The sequence below is a fragment of the Tasmannia lanceolata genome, unplaced genomic scaffold (genome assembly GCF_043159265.1).
Source record: "Tasmannia lanceolata isolate RefF3 unplaced genomic scaffold, GAP_Taslan_0.1 ptg000011l, whole genome shotgun sequence".
NCBI classification, from domain to species: domain Eukaryota; kingdom Viridiplantae; phylum Streptophyta; class Magnoliopsida; order Canellales; family Winteraceae; genus Tasmannia; species Tasmannia lanceolata.
Window position 1 is genome coordinate 17926452 of NW_027518688.1, and position 23426 is coordinate 17949877.

The following is a 23426-nucleotide window of genomic DNA, read 5'->3' on the forward strand; positions in this document are numbered from 1 at the left end:
ATCACGTCTTCCTATAGTTGAAGCAAGTTGAAGTAGGTATTCTCTTCTTGTGATAGTTTTTTTTTTAATATCAATGGGTTTTGCAAATGTGAGAGATTGAAAAGCCATTGCTTCTTTTTTTGTTGTCATTTTCCATTGGTTTGTAGTTTTGCAATTTGTTAGGGTTTTGGTAAACCAATTTCAACCATTATTGAGGATTTTGTTAGGGTTTTTGTGAACTAATTTCAACCCCTATTCTTTTAGGGTTTTGGTAAATCAATTTGGAGTAGTTAGGATTTTGAAAACTAACTCTTTTTAAGGGTTTTTTTCTATGGAGATTGAGTTTAATTAGTGGTTTCTGGTGAGGAATTAATGATTGAAATATGTTGTAGAAGTTGAAATGTGTTGAAATAGTGGTTGAATTTTTTATATTGGTTGAAATACTGGTCAAATTCTGGTTGAATTTTTTATATTGGTTGAAATACTGGTGAAATTCTGATTTAGTGGTTGACATTCGTTGAAAGTGGTTGAAATATGTTTTACTGGTTGAAATAGGTTGAATTCTAATTAGTGGTTGACATTTGTTGGAATTGTTGTTGCAATCGGTTTTAGTAGTTGAAATGGGTTGAATTACTTGTTGAATTACTGGAATTGTTGTTGCAATTGATTTTTAGTTTTGCAATTTTCAGGGTTTTAGCAAACCAATTTCAACCATTATTTAGGATTTTGTTAGGGTTTCAACCATTATTTGGAGTCATTTGGGTTTGGGTCCCTTTGGATTTTGAAATTCATTTTTGAGTACTATTCCTATGGTTTTTCTCTTTGGAGATTGATTATAATTTGTGGTTTGTGATGAGGACTTACTGGTTGAAATCTGTTGTGGAAGTTGAAATTTGTTGAAATCGTAGTTGTATTTAGTTATGTTGGTTGAAATACTTGTTGATTTCTTATTTAGTGGTTGGATTTTTTTGTTATGTTGGTTGAAATGGGATGAAATAATGTTTGAAATTTGTAGTTATTATGTTTGAAATTTTGGTTGAATTATTGTTGAACTTGGTTGGAATCTGTTTTAGCAGTGATTTTTATTTGTTGTAGTGGTTGGAATGTGTTGACATACATGTTGAATTTTGTTATAATTGTTGAAATTGGTTGAAGTAGTGGTTGAAGTGTATTGTAGTAGTTGAAATGAGTTGAGATATTGGTTGAAATATGTTTAAGTGCTTCATATAGTTGTTGATATAGTTGTTGAAATTAGTTGGGATTGTTGTTGATAACGGTTTTAGTAGTTGAAATGGGTTGAATAAGTGGTTGAAATATGTTGTAGTAGTTGGAATGTGTTGAAATAATGGTTGGAATGTGTTGAATTCTGAAGTTTTGGTTCAATTGTTGTTGAACTTGGTTGGAATCTGTTTTAGCAGTGGTTTTTATCTGTTGTAGTGGTTGGAATGTGTTTAAATGCTGCCTGAATTTTGTTTTAGTTGTTGAAGTGGGTTGATTTAGTGGTTGAAGTGTAGTTGAGATATTGGTTGAAATGTGCTTCATATAGTGGTTGAAATTTGTTGAGAAGTTAAAATTTGTTAAAATAGTGGTTGAATTAAATGCTGGTTGAATTCTTATTTAGTGGTTGACATTTGTTGAAATAGTCGTTGAAATATCTTTTACTGAGTGAAATAGGTTGAATTAGTGGTTGAATTCTTATTAGTGCTTGACATTTGTTTTAGTAGTTGAAATATTTGAAGCTGTTTTAGTTGTTGAGTTTGGTGTGAAATGTGTTTTACTGGTTCAAATAGGATAAAATAGTGTTTGAAATCTGTAGATATTGTTTGAAATATGTTTGAAATTTTGGTCGAATTTTTTGTTGAACTTGGTTGAAACTTGTTGAAATGGGTTGAAATAGTGGTTGAACTATGTACTTATTGTGCAAAATTGGGTTCAATTTAGTTGAAATGTTATTGAACTTGGTTGAAATCTGTTTTTGTTGTTGATAGTGTCTTTTTTAGTTATTGAAAGTGTCTATGGTTCAAAGTTCTCACTGTTCAAAGTATGGTTTCAATTAGTGCTTGAAATATGTTTAGTCTGAAAATGGGTTAAAATAGTGGTTGAACTCTGTACTTATTGTGTGATAGTGGTTTAATTTCAGTAGTGGTTTAAAAATATATGTGGTTGAAATCTAATACTTGTTCACTTACTGCAATGATTTTGTTTCTGCAGAGAAGGGCGGAGTAAGTAAGCCTAGGCTGACATCATGGTGAGTGACTGTGACTTCTACCCGTATATTTAGTCACTCATTACCAATGTTTTGTAAGTGTGTTTGCTTTTACGATAATGCGTTTATGTACAGGCACCCTATATCTGGTCTAGATGTTGTCCTCCCTTTTTCAGGAATGCATGCAATCCTTAATACTTAGGGAAGAGTATAAAGATTTAATAAAGAGAAGCCCAATTGGACATCTGGTCAATCTAGAAGGCATCGAACTACACAAAAAAATTATGACCACTTTGGTAGGTTGTTGGCAAAAAGAACGTAGGGCCTTTAGAATAGGTGGTGTGATAGTGTCGTTCGAAGTAAGGGATGTAGCACAGATTTTAGGGTTAAGTATGGTAGGGAAAAGAATCCAAATTGATTGGGGTAGCACGGATCCTGTGCAAGGTTGGAGGTTTAGTGGCAAGTCAGCTACATTTGATGAGATTTTGGACGTAATCAATGCTGAGTTAGAAAGGGAGGAGAAAGAATCAGTGGAGGCGGCTGTGAAGCAAGTCTTCTTGCTACCGTTTAGCACTTTCTTGTTCCCCCAGACGACGCATAAGGCCTCTTCTTGCCTGTTCCCCTTGATAGATATGGATACCATACGAAATGTTGTGTGGGCATATGTTGTGTATGACAACTTGGTAAAGTCTTTAGATACATATACTGACAAGAAGAGGAGCATACTCGGATGCTCGATTCTATTACAGGTGAATTTGACAAACTCTGTAAATTTCAAATATTTTGTAACTGATTTCTTATCTAATAGATAAGTATGTCTTCGTTTCAGGTATGGCTTTTTGAGCATACGAATCTCTGGGAACCTGCGCATCCCGATGTGAGTCCCTGTCTATTCAGGTGGAGTGGTGACATGGATACAAGGAGGAAGGAATATAGTAATTTGATTGACATTATCAGTGGTGGAGAGCTGGAAAAGAAGCAGGTGAGGTGCAAGTAATTTGTTTACATATTCGCATATTGTGGTCACTCTGCTGAATGTAAAAAGTAAATGGATTTCAGGTGGTCAAGAGGCTAAAGCCTCTTGCAACAGAATTACGTCTACTACAAGGCAGGAAAGCAGTATCCAGAAGCAAGGAAACAGTATCTGGAGGCAAGAAAGAAGTGGCTAGCTCCCTTGATGTGTTGGTTGATGTCTCCATTGCAGAGACGGAGACGATGGGCAAATCTGAGCCTGTATTGGTAATGAATTATCTTTTTCAGTGAAGTTTCAGTTTATATACTCCATCATAATCTAATGCTACGGAATTCTCATTCCCTCTTCTTTAGAAGAGAGGAAAGTTTGAAAGAAAGGCACGTGGGAAAGAGAGGCAAGATGAGGGAGAGATACGTGTTTTCCTTACAGAATTCAATTCGATGAAGAGGAGGTTAAGCATTCTTGAAGAAGAGGTAAAGGAACTAAAGAGGAGGAAGACTCCTCAGATACATGAGGAAGAAGAGAAGGAGGACGAGTTCCCAACTTTAGAGTAGATTGTGGAGAGATAGGTGAACGAGATTGTAGAGAAACCTGTAGGGACAGCGGAGGAGAGGCAGGGTGGAGACAAAGTAGTGGATGTGAATGAGATTGTGTCTCCTCGTATACATGAGGAGGAAGATGAAAAGGAGGATCAGGTCCCAACTGTAGAGAAGACTTTAGAGAGAGAGTGGAGAGAGGCAGAGTGGAGAGGGGCAAGATGTTAGGGAGGAGGAAGTGAAGGAAGATGTTAGGAAGGAGGAAGTGATGGTTGTAGAGGGAGAGAGTGGAGAGAAAGAGGAGATGGTGACAAGTTGGGAGGTGATTGAGTTTTTAGAGAAACCTGTAGGGAGAGTGGAGGAGAGGCAGGGTGGAGAGAAAGGAGTGGATGTGAGTGAGATTTTTAATGTACTTGATAGTCAAGAAACTGAACAAAAAGAAAAGGGGGCTCCTGGCAGCATCATTAGAGGGGTGAAGGAAGGCATGACGCCAAAGAAACCAGGGCCCACTAAGAAGTCACCATTCACTTCACCTGGTCCGAAGAAGAAGAAGAACATCGATGCAGATGTCAAGAAACGAAGATCCGATAAGCTCAAAGCTATTCGGGTACTTTCTAGCTGGTATGCCATCTTACCTTACAATTTTATGCCATAGACCAACAATTTCATCTAATGCATGAAGAGCGTCTAATAGTAGTCATTGCTTTGTGTTGTAGTGACAAGGTCATCGAAAGTGAATGCTATTACATGTGCAAGGAGGATATCGAGACAATCTCGAAACCTCGAGGGTGGTTAAGCTCTCCCGTAAGTGTTGAAACCTTTGAGCTACTTGTACACATTGTGTTAAATTGTTATTTTTGTTTGGTTGTGTGGTTTTTGATTGGGTCCCGGAAATGGGGATTGGGTCCCAGAAGTGATTTGGTGAGATGGAAGGGGTGGATACTGGTGGTGTTGGTAAGGAACGGAGATGGAAAAGGGGAGAGATGGGGTCTTTTGGGGTGTGTAAATTCAGTCATATCATTAACTTAACTGCCCTCACACTGACCGTTGATTTTAATTTCAATCTACTGACATACGTCTTAATATGTAGGTTCTTAACGTTTACACAGATTTCATAAATAAGAGGAATGAAGAAACGGAAAGAAAGGAAGGAAGACGGGCATGCGCTGCCATTTGTACACATTTTTACGTAAGACAAGATTGATATAAATATCCCTTGAATGAGTAGATATGAAATTAGTTGTTGTCTCATTGTTCCTTTTTGTTCTAGAGCAATGTATGACCGACAACAGCTATACTGGTCCCGAGACGCTTGCCAAATATGTTCAACGTCTATAGGGAATCCCACCTTCAGAACTAAGAAGAGTCCCCATTCCTTTGAATCTCCCGGATCATTGGATCCTTCTAGAATTGGATATGGTGAAGGAGTATTTCGTAATATAATGTTATTTTTTAAACCGGTCCTCCTCGTTCTTTGATACAATGATGTATGTGGAATCACTCTGGACTTGACTCTGTGTAATGTTGTTGGTGGTGTATGCTGATTCTTTTTGTTGATGGTGTATGGTGATTTTTTTTTCAAAAAAGAGGACCAAAGTCAACTATGGAGTCGAATTTTATAAAGACAGTACTACCAAAGTCGACTCCGGAGTCGACTCCAATTAAAACAGTACTACCAAAGTCGACTCCAATTAAAACATTACTACCATAGTCGACTACGAGTAAAACAGTACTATGAAAGTCGACTCCGAGTAAAACAGTACTACCAAAGTTTAAACAGTTTAATCGAGGATATTAAATTGCGGGTAAATTGCGCGCAGGTTCCCAGAAATGCCGTATAAATTGGAATGGGAGTAGGAAACCGTTCGTTTCCGACGAAAAAACCTCCCCTAAAAAACCGTAGAAGTTTTTTACAACCCTATTTAACCCATTCCCTCTCAAACAAAACCCTATTTACCCATTCCCTCCTCCTCAAACAAAACCCTATTTACCCCATTCACAAGGACCTCAAACAAAACCCTATTTACCCATTCCCTCCTCCTCAAACAAAACCCTATTTACCCATTCCCCTCGTACTCGTGCAACTCATCCTTTGTCAAACATGGCTCCCAAAATCGTGAAGGGCAAGGACAAAGTGGGCGAGGGTAGTACGGAGCCAACAACGGAAGCGGCGAGCCGTCAGAGAAAGCGTGGACCCGAACCTCAAGCTCGTTTCTTTGCCAACGACAAAGCGAGAAAGCGGTACAAAGACCTACAGCTTCGCGAGATCTTATCCGGACGGTATGTACATTTGCCTGAATTGCATCGTTGTGATATCGCTAGTTTTTTTGAGTTTCAAGGTTGGACCCCCATATTAGAGTTGAAGAAACCAATTTATCCGGACCTGATTCATTTGTTTTATGCCCATCTAATGGTTTCTGATGACTTCTCGACACTTGAGTCGAATGTGAACTCTGTGCCCTTCAAATTGAGTCGCCAAGTCTTCTGTCAAATCATGAATATCGAAGACGACGGTGATCTTGCTTACTTTTGGGCGAAAGACATGAGCGCAGATTATGGTCTCGATGAGGCCACTATCTACCAGGAAATTTGTATAGAATATTATCCTGAATTTGATGTTCGTTCGCAATCCCTCAAACACGCACCTCAAGTACTGCACAAAATTCTTGCCCACAACATTACCCCTCGTTCTGGAACCCATGAGGCCGTGCATCCTTTTGAAGCCTTTCTCCTGTATTGCCTCATCACCAAACGAAGAATCAACGTTGCTTACATAATATTTCGTTTCATGAGAGAAATCGTTGGGCGAAAAAGAGCGCCTCTCCCATTCGGCATGATCCTCAGTTGCATATTCGAGCACTTCAAAGTACCCATGCACGACGAATTTACAAAGGATCCATCCCCTCCTATTGATGGTGGGACGCTGAGGAGGATGAGGCTTGGTCGACCTCAAGGTCGTCAAGGACAAGGCGTGACTGAAGAGTTCCTCATCCAGCGTTTGACCACGCTTGAGACCACTTTCACCGCCCAGCACAATGTCATGCTTGAACGAATGACTGCTCAGGACAACAAGATTGCCGCTATAGAGAATTTTGTGGTCCAGTGGAGGAAGGATTGTGAGGAAGCGAACAAGGACTCAGATGATTAGTGTCACTGAAAAGGTGTTTCCTTCATGATTTCGTAGAAGATCGTAGATGTTTTTTTCAGATGCTACTAGTAAAGCTCTTGTCTTACTCTTTTTTGGATACTTTTTGAATGAATCAGTTGGACATAGCTTTTGGATATTTGTTCATCTTTTTGTGAATGCTAACTTCTGGGTACTTGTTGGACATTTGTTGACCTTATGTGGAATGTAAATGGCATAGCTTTTCAACCAGTTTTTCATCTACTATAGATGTATTCACGACAGACCCCTGAAATTTACACATCTATATATATATATATATATATATATATATATATATATATATATTTGTCACTTTGCAAAACCTCCTTACAAAAAGCAACACCTTCTTACAAAAAATATCGGCGGTTTGCATGGTATAGCTTTACAAAAAAATCAGTTCACACTTACAAAAAGACCCTAGCTGCGAGCTATAGCAGACCTCCCAAAGTTCCTGTCGTAGCTACACAAAGAATGGAGGTTGGCATGATATACCAGACCTGCATATGTATACCGATCAAGTCAATGTGAGTAGTATTGTAGACAATCTTGAGTGGCTAATAATTAATGAAAACTAAAACATGTACCTGTTCTGTATAGGTTCGGAAGGCATAATGGGTGTGACATTTGCTCCACGGTTTACACGAGGACAATTTTTGCATGATCGTTTATTATGTCCAGGTTCGCCGCATGTACTACAATTGTGATGTGATCCTATTTGCAAGCCTTTTGACAACCGGCATTTACGAGGTCGTCCATGTTGTCGTCTTACCAGTGGTGGCAATACTAATGTCAAACGATTCGGAGGCTCCGGCCATTGTGATCGATCAAGCGTGAGATGAACCACCCCATCAATATGTATTCCGATACGTATCAGCGAAGAACCACTCCTGGCAATATAGATATGGGTCCAAATGGTTCATCCCCATGGCTGCTATGGCATGCCTGCACGGCAGTCCCATCATTTGGAATCGTCCACAAGTACACGTCTTTTTTTCTAAGTCCACCCGATCCGCATTAATTAATGACTTCACTTCAAATTCTGTCCAACTACACGCATAAGGTGTATACCTACGGGCACTATCACATGCCGATGCGAACCACTCTTCTGCCTTACCTGTCAAACGTGTATTCCATGAATGCCCCAGCTTCTAACGTGATTGAAAGAAGTCTGAAACTTTCCACCTAATGTGATCCACGAGTGACGTAATCTGCAACTCCCTTGCCTCCTTCAGTATGGCATTGAAGCATTTAGCCACATTAGTCGTTAGCACATTATATCTAAACCCTGGGAAATATACGCTGGCCCAATTTTCCTTCGGAACCTCTTCTATCCATTTGTATGCCTCTATATTCATCTCTTTGATTATCTCCATCGCATCTTTGAACACACTCTCTCTGAGGGCGTAAGCAGCTCTCATAAACTGTCTACGAAGAACTTGACTCTTAAAGGTTGAATAAAAATTGGCACTCATATGACGAATACAATAGCTATGGTATGAACTGGGTAATGCCTCAGCTACTGCTCTAGGCAACCCCTTCATCCGATTAGACGCAATCGTAATAACGTTTCTTTCTGCTGACATCATCGTATGACGGAACAAAAGCAGAAACCATAGCCAACTTTCATATGACTCACCCTCAGCCACAGCAAATGCTAGCAGAAATAATCCACCATTACCATCTATGCCAGTTGCGGCTAGCAGAATTCCTCTATACTTCCCTCGAAGATGTGTCCCATCCACAAGGACCAAGGTCTAATGGTATTGAAGGCACAAATGCTAGGGGCAAATGAGAAGAATAGACAACCAAATGTATCATCCCCATTTGGCCATAGGTCTCGAGATCGGCATACACGCATAACACTCCTGGGATTAGTTCTTACCATCTCATGAGCATATGCAGGAAGGATCCGATAAGACGCCTCAGCATTTCCACACTTAATTTCGTGGATAATGACCTTCGCCATGTGCGCTTTCCGGTAGGATATAGTTATGCCCCAACGATCCTTGATGAATTCTCTTATCAAACTTGGCTTGATGTCTCCTAGACTGGGGAATAAACCTAAGCAGGTTTCAGCAGCCCAAGACGTTGTGACGAGGGGATGATCATTTCCTTTCAATGGATTTGAGCATGTATGATCTGGTATAAACCATTTCACCTTAACATAATCCAAGTAGGTGGTCCCTGTCAGACGCCATGGGCAACTTCGATCCTTGCATCTAAGGTCATACTTATAGGGTGTTGTCTCGATTGGGACATATACAAACTGGTGTTCAATTGCGTACTCTCTTGCCATATTCCTAATGACTCTGATATTTCGGAAGAGTGCCCCGACCTTCAACTCCTCAACTCCCAAATTCCCCTCATTAAATTCATCATCTCCAACAACCATATCATCCACTACCATCGGATTCCTTGCCATGGTATTGCCTAACATATCACCCAGATTGACAAATACCTCATCCCCTGCACCCACCTTCTTATGTACATCGTCCCCTTCACCCACATTCTCATCCACATCATCCCCTTCTTCATGGAAGTCATCATCATCGACCTCTGCCATGCTATAACCATCGTTGTCTTCCGTGCTATAACCATCGTTGTCTTCCTCCACATCATTGACATGATCTCCTCCGAAATCCCTACTACAGGCGGCAACGCTCCTGAATTTACTACTCATAGTCAGGCTAGTTGATAGGACGAACAATTCATTACAAAAAAAAACAAGTTCTCAATTACAGAAATGGTTACTTTACATGGCGTTGGTCGTATGATCAGTCCTATCGTATTTTGTTTCAGTCGGGTCCATGTCATTAAAATACTCATCTTCATAATCTTCATTCAAGTCTACCTCATATCTGTGCCAGATAAGAGTTAGAACGGGAAAAAATATGGATGTATGGCAACAATTCCCCCATTAGTGGAATAGTTTTGTACCTATGGATGGGATGTCGTTCGTCATGTCTTCACTTTTTGGGAGCAACGTTGGGGCTCAAATCCGATGGCATTGGAACACAATACCGTACAGTAGGATTTCCATAAACATTAGGATCATCATATTCTCCATTAAATTCTGGTTCGTACCTGTGCAACGGTGTATTAGAATAATAGAATTAAAATTTAAATGAGAGAAGTGTAAAGGACCCCTTGATTTGAATCACTTTTACCTATGGATTGTATGTCCTTCTCTTTGCCCTTGATCATTTAGATCACGTACAGGTGGAATCGGTGATGCATTCTCTCCTTCTGCATTTCGAGTACAGAACAGAAGAGGCACATTTATTGGGTCTTCACAATTGAATCCTCCAACTCTATACTCTTTCGTTATATATAAGCTCAACGAAGATGTAGGTCACTATCATTACGGATTTCATATAAAACAATCTGATATGGATCTACAATATATTGACATTTTAAAGATAACGAAATGTTGGCTGCCTTCTTCCCAATTCTTTAGTGTATTACCAACTGAAATTGTAAGAAATTTAATTCCCAATTCACAATTACACACTTCTTCGTCCCTCAACATATTCAAATGACACGGCATTCTTTAAGTACCCATCAACATGTAAGATAAAGGAAGCCTCTGCCCCCACCATTTGTGCAGTCCCTGCGGGATCAAAACCCACTTTAAACCACCACTTTAGAACTACGAAATAATTACTAACACATTAAACACTACTGACAGTGTGGCAACCACTATTGATACAATTTATACCACAAATTACACAGCTTCAACCACAATTCCAACAATCCTCAGCAACTACTAGAGTAGCTGGAACCCAATCCAATGAACTAAATTTGGACAACCCTGGACCAGTGTGGGAAGAGTTTTGAAAACTCCTTCTGCACCTACTGCACTCTAAACTGGTGTGGTTGCCACACTTACTGACAGTGTGGCAACCACTATTGATACCATATCAACCAGTAATTACACAGCTTCAACCACTATTCCAATGGCTCATTATGAACCACATGGAATTCAATCAAATAAACAACATTTACACAACCCTTAGGCAGTGTGGAAAGAGTTTGAACAACTTCTTAGACACAGCAGAATCTATTCCCAGTTTTGCAACCACTATTCATAACAATTCAACCACTAATCACACAGGTTCAACCACTAGTGAAGTAGATGAAATGCAATCCAGTAACTCCTTATGAACTAGATGGAATCCAATCTATTGAACAACATTTAGACAACCCTTAGGCAGTGTGGGAACAGTTTGAACAACTCCTTGCACACATCAACAACTACTCCCAATTTTACAACCACTATTCATACCTTTTCAACCACTAATGAAGTAGATGAAATGCAATCCAATGACTCCTTATGAACCAGATGGAATCCAATCCAATGAACAAACTTTACACAACCCTTAGGCAGTGTGGGAAGAGTTTGTACAACTCCTTGCACACATCAAAACTCCTCCCAGTTTTGCAACCATTATTCATACCCTTTCAACCACTAATCACACAAGTTCAACCACTAGTGAAGTAGATGAAATGTTATCCAATGACTCCTTATGAACCAGATGGAATCCAATCCAATGAACAATATTTAGACAACCCTTAGGCAGTGTGGGAAGAGTTTGAACAGCTCATTGCACACATCAACAACTACTCCCAGTTTTGCAACCACTATTCATACCCTTTCAACCACTAATGACACAGCTTCAACCACTACTGAAGTAGATGAAATGCAAGCCAATGGCTCATTATGAACCAGATGGAATCTAATCCAATGAACAACATTTAGACAACCCTTACACAGTGTGGGAAGAGTTTGAACAACTCCTTACACACAACAGAATCTATTTTCAGTTTTGCAACCACTATTCATAACCATTCAACCACTAATCACACAGGTTCAGCCACTACCGAAGTAGATGAAATGCGATCCAGTGACTCCTTGTGAACTAGATGGAATCCAATCCAATGAACAACATTTAGACAACCCATAGGCAGTGTGGGAAGAGTTTGAACAACTCCTTGCACACATCAACAACTACTCCCAGTTTTGCTACCCTTTCCACCAGTAATGGCATAGCTTCAACCACTAGTGAAGTAGATGAAATGCAATCCAATGGCTCATTGTGAACCAGAAGGAATCCAATCCAATGAACAACATTTGGACAACCCTTAAGCCGTGTAGGAAGAGTTTAAACAACTTCCGACATACATCAACAATTTGAACTTTCAATAATAGACACTTTCAGTAACTAAAAAGACACTTTCAACAACTTAAACAGATTTCAACGAAGTTCAACACAATTTCAACCAAAATTTCAAACACATTTCAAACCATAACCACCGATTTCAAACACTATTTTATCCTATTTGAACCAGTAAAACAGATTACACCAATTTCAACAACTAAAACAGCTTTCAACCACTATATCAACCAATACATCAAACAGAAACATATTTCAACTACTGTCAACACATTTCATACACTTCAACCACTACTGAAGGAGATGAAATGCAATCCACATACAATAAGGTTTACCTCAATGTTTCAACAGCTGGGAATAGTTTCACATAGAATAAGGTTTACCTGCATAGATCTACGAATCCATAGAATAAGGTTTACCTCCATAGATCTACAAATCCACATACAATTTTTCACAACCATTAATTAAGGTTTACCTTAAAGCAACTTATTTACCTCTACCACTACACAAGTGAAAATGAAAAATGGAGAGAAAGAAAGAGTAGAGGTTGAAGGAAAGAGAGCAGAGGTTGCAATCACTACACACAACACTCTCCAACCAACGCCTTTAATGTGAGAAAAAAAAAGAAAAGAGACTACAGGTCGAAGAAGGTGGTATCTTTGTGGTAGGTGGAAAGGAAAGTACGTGGGGAAGAAGGCAAGGGATTAAAAATTGCTTTTTAGTTCTGATATGATCACTGTCAGTGGCAATGAGCGGGAGGGGCAAAGAGTCCTCAAATTTTAATGAACTGTGAAAAGCACTTCAAGTTGGTCGTTTTGAACTCTCAACTTCTTATGTGTCAATAGTCCAAAAAGAGCTTTTTTTAGGTCATTTGCCCTTTCTTTTATAATTTTGACAAGAAAACAGCATCTCCGAACACTATAATCTGAAGCAATATGCATTTTTATGACTAAAATCTTTATGAGGTAAAAATAGAGCTAGAGCTTAAAATCGTTTAAAGAAACTTATATCTATAATAAGGTATATAATAGCTATAGAGAATTTTACATGTATAAGATCTACGAAGAAATTTACAAATATAAAATATTTAATTGTGAAAAGTGCTTCACATTCATAAGGTTTTAAATAGCCTCAGTGGCCACAAAGTTTTTAAACTAAATATAGTATAGTTATATAGATTTTCTAAATTTTATTGTTTGTAATGTAAAGCAATTAATATCTATACAAAGACCTACATTTATAAAGTTTTAAATAACACCTTTTGTCATGTAAGATATTTAATACATTGTGACCGAGGGCATTGTGCAAATTAAATAACATCCTAAGTTTCCCATTTATTTAAATTCTATTGCTCTTGAGGATTCTGGGATTCCCATGGCCAACTTCCAACCCCGGCCCAGTTTAGTTTAGTTTGTTGGTTTTTTTTTTGTTTTTTTTTAGTTTGGGGTTGCCATAACCAACGCCCAATCTCCGTTTTTTTTTCTTCGTAGGTACAAAGCCTAATAAAATTATTTGTTTTAGTTTTATAGTTATATACAGGGAAATGTTATATTTTGAGGGTCGCACTTCTCACTTTATTAAAAGTACAGTATGGCCCGTATTGGGGGTAAAATCTGCACTAACCGTTGATGAACGACATGTGGCACTTCCGACTAATTACAAACCGACCTACGGGATAAGGGAACAAAATATTATCCTCTCCTTATAAATAGCAACATTCATGATCGGGAAACCGTCTCTCAAAGAGACAATATACTCTGCGGTGGTGATCTTCCGAACTAAGGAGACCTATTGTTAATAACTTAATTGTACAGGGAAATAAGATATTTATCAAAAATATATATAAACTTATCTCCCGGGGAAGTCGACCAATCAGGAAAGACTCCTAAAAACAGTAAGATTCTAACTATCGTGGACTCTATTCTCTATAAAAGGAGACCCTCACCTTCATAATGGAACTACGTTAGACTTGATCCTCAAAAAAGGGGTACGTAGGCAGCTTGGGAAGACCAGGTTCAGTCACAATCATCTCCCTTTCTTCTTCGTTGGTAACGCTTCTGAATCTCATCTCCTTCCCTTCAATTCCCCTGTGATTCCAATTTCTAGCTTCAATATTGAAGTACTATAATTCTAGTTCTACTAACATCTAATCTGTGAGTATAAGTTATTTACAGAATCAACTCTATCACTCCTAGATCGTGTAGAGCAGATTTCGGCATCATCAGATTGGCGCCATCCGTGGGACCACCATGACAAATTCGAGGTCAAAAACTTCAAAATCTGTTGCAGCTAACCCACAGGGCGAAGGGGTGATGACCAGGAGTCAAGCACTGGCTATAATCCCTGAAAATCAAATTCCGGAGGAAACGCCTAACAACGAAGATACTACTCCAGTTATTATGACCATGTTCAACCAACTTGCATAGCAAGTGGGGAATGTTTCGGTCACCCTGCAGGAAATATTGAGATGTTTACCGCCCCTCCACCGATAGTTCGGAATGTCGATATTCCTCCACTAATCGTGGAAGTGCGGAATCAACATTTAGAAGAAGAGCAAGACGAATCACCTGAGGGTAGAAATCCTCGCAGTCGGAGGCCAGTAAATCATCGACCTTCTGCTTTGATTACTAGTCCCAGACCGAATCATGGAAGTGGGGAGGCCAACGATCGACGAGCACCGGAATTAACTTTTCTGGAATACCAAGAGTATTGGTTACCGACAATGGGCCCCAGTTTGCTAGTGAACAATTCTGGAATTTCTGTGAAAGACTTATGATCGAACAAAGATTTATTTCAATCGGACATCCACAAGCAAATGGACAAGTTGAGGTAACCAACCGAATTCTCCTTCAAAGTTTTAAAAAGAGAGTTGAAGACGCCAAAAACCGTTGGGCGTCAGAGTTACTGAATGTCCTATGGGCCTACCGAACTACCCCACGCACCGCGACAGGTGATCTCCATTCAACCTAGCATTCGGTGTTGAGGCAATCATTCCAGTTGATATAGTCATTCCCTCTCCAAGAATCGAAGGCTACAATGAACAAATGAACGACGAACTCATGAGGAGCAGTTTGGACCTCATAGAGGAGACTGGGGAAAAAACTTGGATCAGAGTCGCCGCATACCAGCAAAGGGTCGCTCGGTATTACAACCATCGAATGAAAGAAAGAGCTCTTAAGGAATGAGATCTGGTACTTCAACAGGCAGAGGTTTCAGACCTAAGGAATGCCGAAAAACTCGCCCCCTCATGGGAAGGGCCCTACCGAGTTATAAGGATCTTATGCCCAGGAGCCTAGCAATTGGAAAATCTAGATGGCGCACCGATCCCCAGGACATGGCATATGCAGAACCTAAGAAAATTCTATCAGTAAGTCTAGTCACCTTTTCTTTGTTTAGTTTCTGTTATTTTGTTTTTCTTTTTTTAAATGCAGGAATAAGTAGAAACAGTTTTTCGAAATGGATGTAATAAGGAATTTAGCTTAATGAAATAAATTTTAAATTTCTTTCAAAAGTGTTCCTATTATGTTTCTATGCGTTAAATATGTTTCTATACATGCTTGAAAAATATTAAATAAATAAACAAGGTAAAATGCTTGTCAAACCTTTAAAAAAAAGGGGTAGTGACAAAGCCCTCGCATACCTATATAAACTATATAGTTAACCTCACAAGGTTGACACCCACCGACTGAGCAAATAAGCCGGTCGAATAGGGTAGGCACTTGTCTGACCCATTAGACAGGAGGACCCGATGCCATTACATCAATTAACCTCTTAAGGTTAATGCCCACCGATCGAGCATAGAAGCCGGTCGAGTAGGGTAAGGCACTTGTCCGACCCATTAGACAGGAGGATTCGATGCCGTTACATCAATTAACCGCTTAAGGTTAATGCCCACCGACCGAGCATAGAAGCCGGTCGAGTAGGGTAAGGCACTTGTCCGACCCATTAGATAGGAGGACTCGATGCCATTACATCAATTAACCTCTTAAGGATAATGCCCACCGACCGAGCATAGAAGCCGGTCGAGTAGGGTGAAGCACTCGTCTGACCCATTAGAAAGGAGGATCTGATGCCCTGGTCTTTAGATCAAACCAGATGATATATAAAGTGCGAATGAGGTTGATCATCCCGGATACCACTAAAAATATCACTGGATACGAGGTTAATCGGGCATAATTTGCAGGACTTGCCTCTTGCATTCATCGAACCCCCTCACTTCAAAGTCGAGAGCATGGAACGCTCAAAATCCTCACTCTCCTTAAATTTGGAGATCGCCCCCGCCTCGACTACCAACCGATCTCGAACTAGCTCGCTAACGGCCTCCTCTGACTCTTTGTGTTTCCTCTGCGTGTCCTTTAAGTCCTTTCGGAGTGCGGCAATGACCTCTTTATCAATTTTCTCCTTTTTCTCCAGTTCTGCAACTCTGTCTTGTAAAGAACTATTCTTTCCTTCTAGGCCGCTAACCTCATTCCGAAGCTGTAGGTTGTTCGCTAATGTGTCCATGATATGGTTGGAAGCTACGGCGCTGAGGTCATTCATCTAGCAAGGGATAGCAGGGAGTAAGTCCGAGTGAGTATAATGAGAAAAAGGAAAGAAGAAAGGCTCAGTTATACTTATTATCTTATGTTGATGAAGGAAGAAGCGGCTTAAAGCCCCGGCACTCAAATTCCGTAACTCCTCCTTATCATTGGGGAGCACGCTGCTCAGACACATTTCCACCCCGACCCATGGATTATGGATGGCCGAGTCCTTGTCCCCAACTTTCCAAGAGGGAATAAAGGGAGTCCCCCAAACCTGCGTGTCTCATTCAGGAAGGTCAACATGATGAAAGAGAAGCTGTGTTCGCCTACTCCCATCAACAATAAAGGAAGGGGACAGATTACTAGGACCTCCATCAGTCGGAACCTCGGAAGTGCTCTCCTTGAGTTTCTTCCCCGGATCAGGTCTCTCTCCTCCAGATGGTTCTTTCGACTTTCTAAAAACAGTAGTCAAAGGAGGGGCGGTACCGGGTTGATGCCCCCCATATCTGGCTCTCCGAGCCCTCTCCAGAGCCGCTACTAATATCGTTGGTGTCAGTCGCAAAGGAGCGCTACCTTTCTCAGGGACTTTATCCTTCTCGGACTCTCTGCTCTTCTCAGGAACCTGGATTTTTTTTGGGAATTCTCTCCTCTCGGGAACACCCATTTGTTGAGACGCCATTCATGCATAAAGGAACATAATTATTAAGACCTTCAACAAGGGCAAAATCAAATGAATAAGACGCAGAAACGAGAATTACAGCTCTTGGCGGATCAGACCCCCTTGATGGAAACTCTGGGGCGAACTACCTCGCGGCACAAACCATATTCTACAAGCTTTTCCTGGTATTTGAACTCCCGGGTGTGAATCTTAAAGCCCGACGAGATGGACCTGAAAATCTTATTTCCCATATTTCCTAGCTTCGACAAAATGCTTAATCTGTCGGCCGAGGGCTTTCTCCAATCAAAGGGAAAATCCCATCCAGTGCCCGTTGGAGGCCGAACGAAAACAAACTCATTCTTCCACCCTTTGATTGAAGAAGGGGTTTTCGCCCCAATCATTATGTTTCGGCAATGCGTAATGATCAATCATTCCCCATCATCCACCAGTTTAAAACACAGATGGAAGATATCAACCGACACATCAGCATTCAAAAGTTTGCTTTTGGCCAAGTAGGCCAATAAATTTCTCCAACTGTTCGGAAAGACTTGAGAGGGAGCTATCCCATAAAACTTGAAGATTTGAGGAATTACTTCCGCGACGGGGAATCGTAGATCCCAGCGAAAGGCCTCTAGATAAAAGGCCGTTTCACCCGCGACCGAACTTTCACAAGCTCGCTCAGTGGAGTTGGGTATCCGAATAAAATAATCATCAGGAATGAGGTACTCCCCACAGATATCATCTACATTCATTCCTATCAAGGTGCAAACCTTAGTGGCGACTATCTCTGGTCTATGGGGTCCCCCAACATCTCCCATAGCCTCAAAAAAAATCGACCGACTCTTTAACTAGGGAAATGTGTTGCTCCCCTAACGGTGTTTTCATTGTCAAACCCAAAGGAATGTCATCGGGTTTGTAAACATCACTAATGGCCCCCGAATCAGTTTTGATTCTTTTAGACAATTTCGGGGCCCTCTCCTTCCTAGTGGGTTTTCTCTTCTTATAAGATTTCGCCGGAGCCGGTGGCTCACTATCGCTGGCCTCCTCCCCAAGCCCTTCATATGAATCTACTTTATGAGGAGACTCTGAGTTCTCCATGTGCCCTACGCTCTCGGAAGGGTTTTGTGAATCTGAAGCATCAGACATATTTGAAATACCAGAAAGAAGAGCAGAAGAACTTACGGGTTTTTGTAGCGATGAAGGTACCAGATGAACCTTTCGAGGCGAGAAAAGTCTCGCTATTCTTTGCCAACACCCTTGAAGCAAATTCGACAGGTAAAAAATCTTTTGGTGAAAAATGAAAGGATGAAAAAGCCTTATAAATGGGGTAAAACCCTTTGGGGGGAAAAAACCAGGGTTACCGTCTAAAAAGAAACACGTGTCATGTCCCTAGGCATTGACGCCTCACATCTCTCATCATTGCGCCTAAAATAATTGTGGTTGCCATTATAATCAAAAGCATCAATTCCCAGGGGGCGTTAACCCTCAAAAGCTAAAAGACACGGTTCCTTTATTCGGTACCGCTCGATAGAAAAGTGGCAAAAACGATTATCTTTGAATAAACGGTAGTGGACCACCTTCAAATGAATACCGACCCGCGCATATACCTATTGCCGGATTTCCAAAGTTGAGACAAGATAATACTGATGAATTCACAACTCAGTGAATGCGCATTGGTGCAAACTAATTTTAAAGGGAAACCGGAACTACACGAGTGACATACATAAGTACAGTAGGATTCCTATTAATCTGTTCAACTAATTACATTTAGGGGACTTCGAGGTCAGCAAGTAAACAAAAAACAAAAGAAATCACTATAGTCAGCAAAAAGAAGGAGAAAGTCATCCGCGCCCGCACCGTCAAAAAAAAGGAGCCCTCCCAGATTCTAAGAAGAGTGCAAAGAACAATGTTCTCACCTCCTCAATAATAAGACCAGAATCCAGGGGCACCGAGCGACATCACTCGGTAGGCTCTGCCACGGAAGAGGCTCCCGAGGGACCAACATTTCCCGATAGAGCCTCAAGGCGGGCGCGCAGCACCGCGTTCTCTTCCTCTAGGAGAGTCGCCTTCATCTCCAAGTCGCACACCTCCTGCGCCAGTTCTACAAACAGGCCAACGAATGCTATGCTTCGGTTCCTGGCCCGCCTTGCTGAACGTCGATGGTTACGAGCGAACAACCTCATCCCCTTCAGGCCAGACATCTCGCATTGGGCGTCCGACTGGGCTGGAGAAGAAGGTTCAACCCTCTCCGGTGTTCTCTTGATTGCCGGCGGTGGAGGAGATGGTGGTGCAACGGTCTCATTCTTCATTATCTCCTTCCCCCCAGAAGCCCTCCTGGTCCTCTTCGCCACTGGTTCTATTGGTGACTCCGGTGGGGGAATTATCATGACTTCGACCTCCGGTATGGCATCGATGTCAACGATTTGGGCTCTGAAAAGCCCAGGATAGAGAGATCTACGTCCTGATTTTCAATCATGGCAATGGAAGAAACAAGGAAAGGTAGAAGGGAAAGAAGAGAAAGATATGGGTCACTGTCAAAAGGATCTTGTGAATGAAAAACTCAGGAAAATCTCTGTATAAATAGAATATAAAAGGCGGTGAAAAGCCATCCTTTAAAGTTTTCCCTCTCTCCTGACCACGTGTCACGCTGCCATTTGTCCCGAGGAACGGCGATCCTTATGAAGGAGTCATTTCCCATCGTATCATCATGATAGGGACCGTCATCTTATAGAAAATGATTTGACAGCTTTCAATAATACGCAATAAAATATGGGAAAAATATAATAGCTCGTGTATATGAGACTCAGTTTCACTTTGCCGATCGCATATCAAAATCGATCGGTCATCATTATGGTAAGTTTATACCATCCTCGGTACCGTGAGATGGATATTGACCTATACATTCGGCCGTACTTTTAGGCGTTAAGTGATGTATTGCAACATAGTATTAAGTTCATGACTTGATAAACGTGCAACTTGGATCAAAGTAAGCAAGTGGTAAAAGCAAGATGAAAATATTGTAAACAACAATTACAAGTAAAGGAGTAAACTTTTTCATTAAATGAGTAGAGCCCAATTTTGATTATATTACTTCATTTTGGCATTCCAAGTCATACTTGTGACTCAAGTAATGAAATTACTCAACTTCACAATTGATAAAAATACTTGTCTTAATTAATTTTTTTTGCATTTTTTGGGTAAATTAGTTAGGTGGTCTTACATCTCATTGCTCGAAATAATCAAGCAAGAGGCAGTGTTTATATTTAAGGAGCATGGCGCAACGGCAATCCGTGCATGAGCTTCTATCCACCTTGAGAAGAAGTAGGCATGAATTAAACACAAACTTTTTGAGAACCGATTGTGAGTCCAAAACTGATTATTATTGGAGTCAGAATTAAACGATAATCAGTTTAGGACTCACAATCGGTTCTCAAAATCCAAAGCAAAAACGGGGCCTTACTATTATACACACCGAGGCAGTTGGCTCTTCGGCGTAAAGTCACGGGTATGCTCCCTGTTGACGAGTGTTCGAATCCCGCCTCCAACTTACCTGATACACGTGGTGTGTGTGTGTGTCGTTGCGTGTGTCCGTAGGGACTAGTCCTACTCCCGAAGGGAGTGGGGACATCCTACGTCATCAAAAAAAAGAAAGAAAATCATGGAGGCAAGATCATGGGTTTTAAAGATGAGGACATGAGAAATGGAATGTCCGTGTAAGGTCCCTTTCTTAAGAACTTTAGGAGTACCCTAGCCATTTATTGTTGTGAAATCTGTTATGGGCACCACCATTTTTTCTCATTTGATTTTGACAAGAGTTTTGGAAAACTCTCTCTCTCTCTCTCTCTCTCTCTCTCTCTCTCTCTCTCTCTCTCTCTCTCTCTCTCTCTCTCTCTCTCTCTCTCTCTCAGACACACACACATGGGTTACTTAGCTAGTTTACTTTGGCTAGGATTCTCTCACATGGGTTATTAAATACCTAGAGCCCATGAGAGATGGATATACGTTAAATCTGTAATTAAATGAGTAGAGCCCGTGAGAGGGGTGTCAGCTGGCAAATCTGTTAATGTGTGTGACAGAAAACATAGTATGTCGATGTGTTCTTGGCTAAAGGAGCGCGATCACAGTCTTGGGTGTTCGAACTTTAAATAGCTTTAGGTTTCATTTGTTTCGAAACTTATAACCTACCATTCCTAGAGTTTCTCATATCAGACATATGGTCTTCACTATTGATTCTTTGCGAAGAGCACCTAAGGTTAGGATTTAGCCCATTCCTATAACAATTCTCCCACTTAGCTTGGCCCGCAAAAATCTTATGGTTAAGCATTTGGATCTCAACTTAAGATGATATTTCCTAAACTCTCACACACAACACAACATTCTGTTTAGCAAATCACTAATAGACCTCGAAATCGTTCTAATAGCAGAAACCTATTAATAGACCTCCATAAAAATACTTGTCTTAATTAATTTTTTTTGGGTAAATTAGTTAGGTGGTCTTACATCTCATTGCTCGAAATAATCAAGCAAAAGGCAGAGTTTATAAATATTTAAGGAGCATGGTGCAACGGCAATCCGTGCATGAGCTTCTAACCACCTTGAGAAGAAGTAGGCATGAATTAAACACAAATTTTTTGAGAACCGATGGTGTGTGTCCAAAAATGATTATTATTGGAGTCAGAATTAAACGATAATCAATTTAGGACTCACAATCGGTTCTCAAAATGCAAAGCAAAAACGGGGCCTTACTATTATGTAGAAGAATTATGATTAGAAAGAAAAATCATGGAGGCAAGATCATGGGTTGTAAAGATGAGGACATGAGAAATGGAATGTCCGTGTAAGGTCACTTGCTTTCTCATTTGATTTTGACAACAGTTTTGGAAAACTCTCTCTCTCTCTCTCTCTCTCTCTCTCTCTCTCTCTCTCTCTCTCTCTCTCTCTCACACACACACACACACACATGGGTTACTTTGGTGAAAGCTATGGCTAGGATTTTCTCACATGGGTTATTAAATACCTAGAGCCCATGAGAGATGGATATACATTAAATCTGTAATTAAATGAGTAGAGCCCGTGAGAGGGGTGTCAGCTGGCAAATCTGTTACTGTGTGTGACAGAAAACATAATATGTCGATGTGTTCTTGGCTAAAGGAGCGCGATCACAGTCTTGGGTGTTCGAACTTTAAATAGCTTTAGGTTTCATTTGTTTCGAAACTTATAACCTACCATTCCTAGAGTTTCTCATATCAGACATATGGTCTTCACTATTGATTCTTTGCGAAGAGCACCTAAGGTTAGGATTTAGCCCATTCCTATAACAATTCTCCCACTTAGCTTGGCCCGCAAAAATCTTATGGTTAAGCATTTGGATCTCAACTTAAGATGATATTTCCTAAACTCTCACACACAACACAACATTCTGTTTAGCAAATCACTAATAGACCTCGAAATCGTTCTAATAGCAGAAACCTATTAATAGACCTCCATAAAAATACTTGTCTTAATTAATTTTTTTTGGGTAAATTAGTTAGGTGGTCTTACATCTCATTGCTCGAAATAATCAAGCAAAAGGCAGAGTTTATAAATATTTAAGGAGCATGGTGCAACGGCAATCCGTGCATGAGCTTCTAACCACCTTGAGAAGAAGTAGGCATGAATTAAACACAAATTTTTTGAGAACCGATGGTGTGTGTCCAAAAATGATTATTATTGGAGTCAGAATTAAACGATAATCAATTTAGGACTCACAATCGGTTCTCAAAATGCAAAGCAAAAACGGGGCCTTACTATTATGTAGAAGAATTATGATTAGAAAGAAAAATCATGGAGGCAAGATCATGGGTTGTAAAGATGAGGACATGAGAAATGGAATGTCCGTGTAAGGTCACTTGCTTTCTCATTTGATTTTGACAACAGTTTTGGAAAACTCTCTCTCTCTCTCTCTCTCTCTCTCTCTCTCTCTCTCTCTCTCTCTCTCTCTCACACACACACACACACACACATGGGTTACTTTGGTGAAAGCTATGGCTAGGATTTTCTCACATGGGTTATTAAATACCTAGAGCCCATGAGAGATGGATATACATTAAATCTGTAATTAAATGAGTAGAGCCCGTGAGAGGGGTGTCAGCTGGCAAATCTGTTACTGTGTGTGACAGAAAACATAATATGTCGATGTGTTCTTGGCTAAAGGAGCGCGATCACAGTCTTGGGT

General features: G+C 40.4%; 1 protein-coding gene across 1 annotated transcript; it reads right to left on the bottom strand.

Moving 5' to 3' along the window:
• Nucleotides 1-8008: 8008 nt before the first annotated feature.
• On the bottom strand, nucleotides 8009-9540 carry LOC143885954 (uncharacterized). Its single transcript, XM_077389982.1, has 2 exons — nucleotides 8743-9540; nucleotides 8009-8614 (listed from the first exon to the last, which is right to left on the bottom strand). Exons 1-2 carry the CDS (start codon nucleotides 9538-9540, stop codon nucleotides 8009-8011), a joined length of 1404 nt encoding a protein of 467 aa, XP_077246097.1.
• Between the last annotated feature and the right edge of the window lie 13886 nt (nucleotides 9541-23426).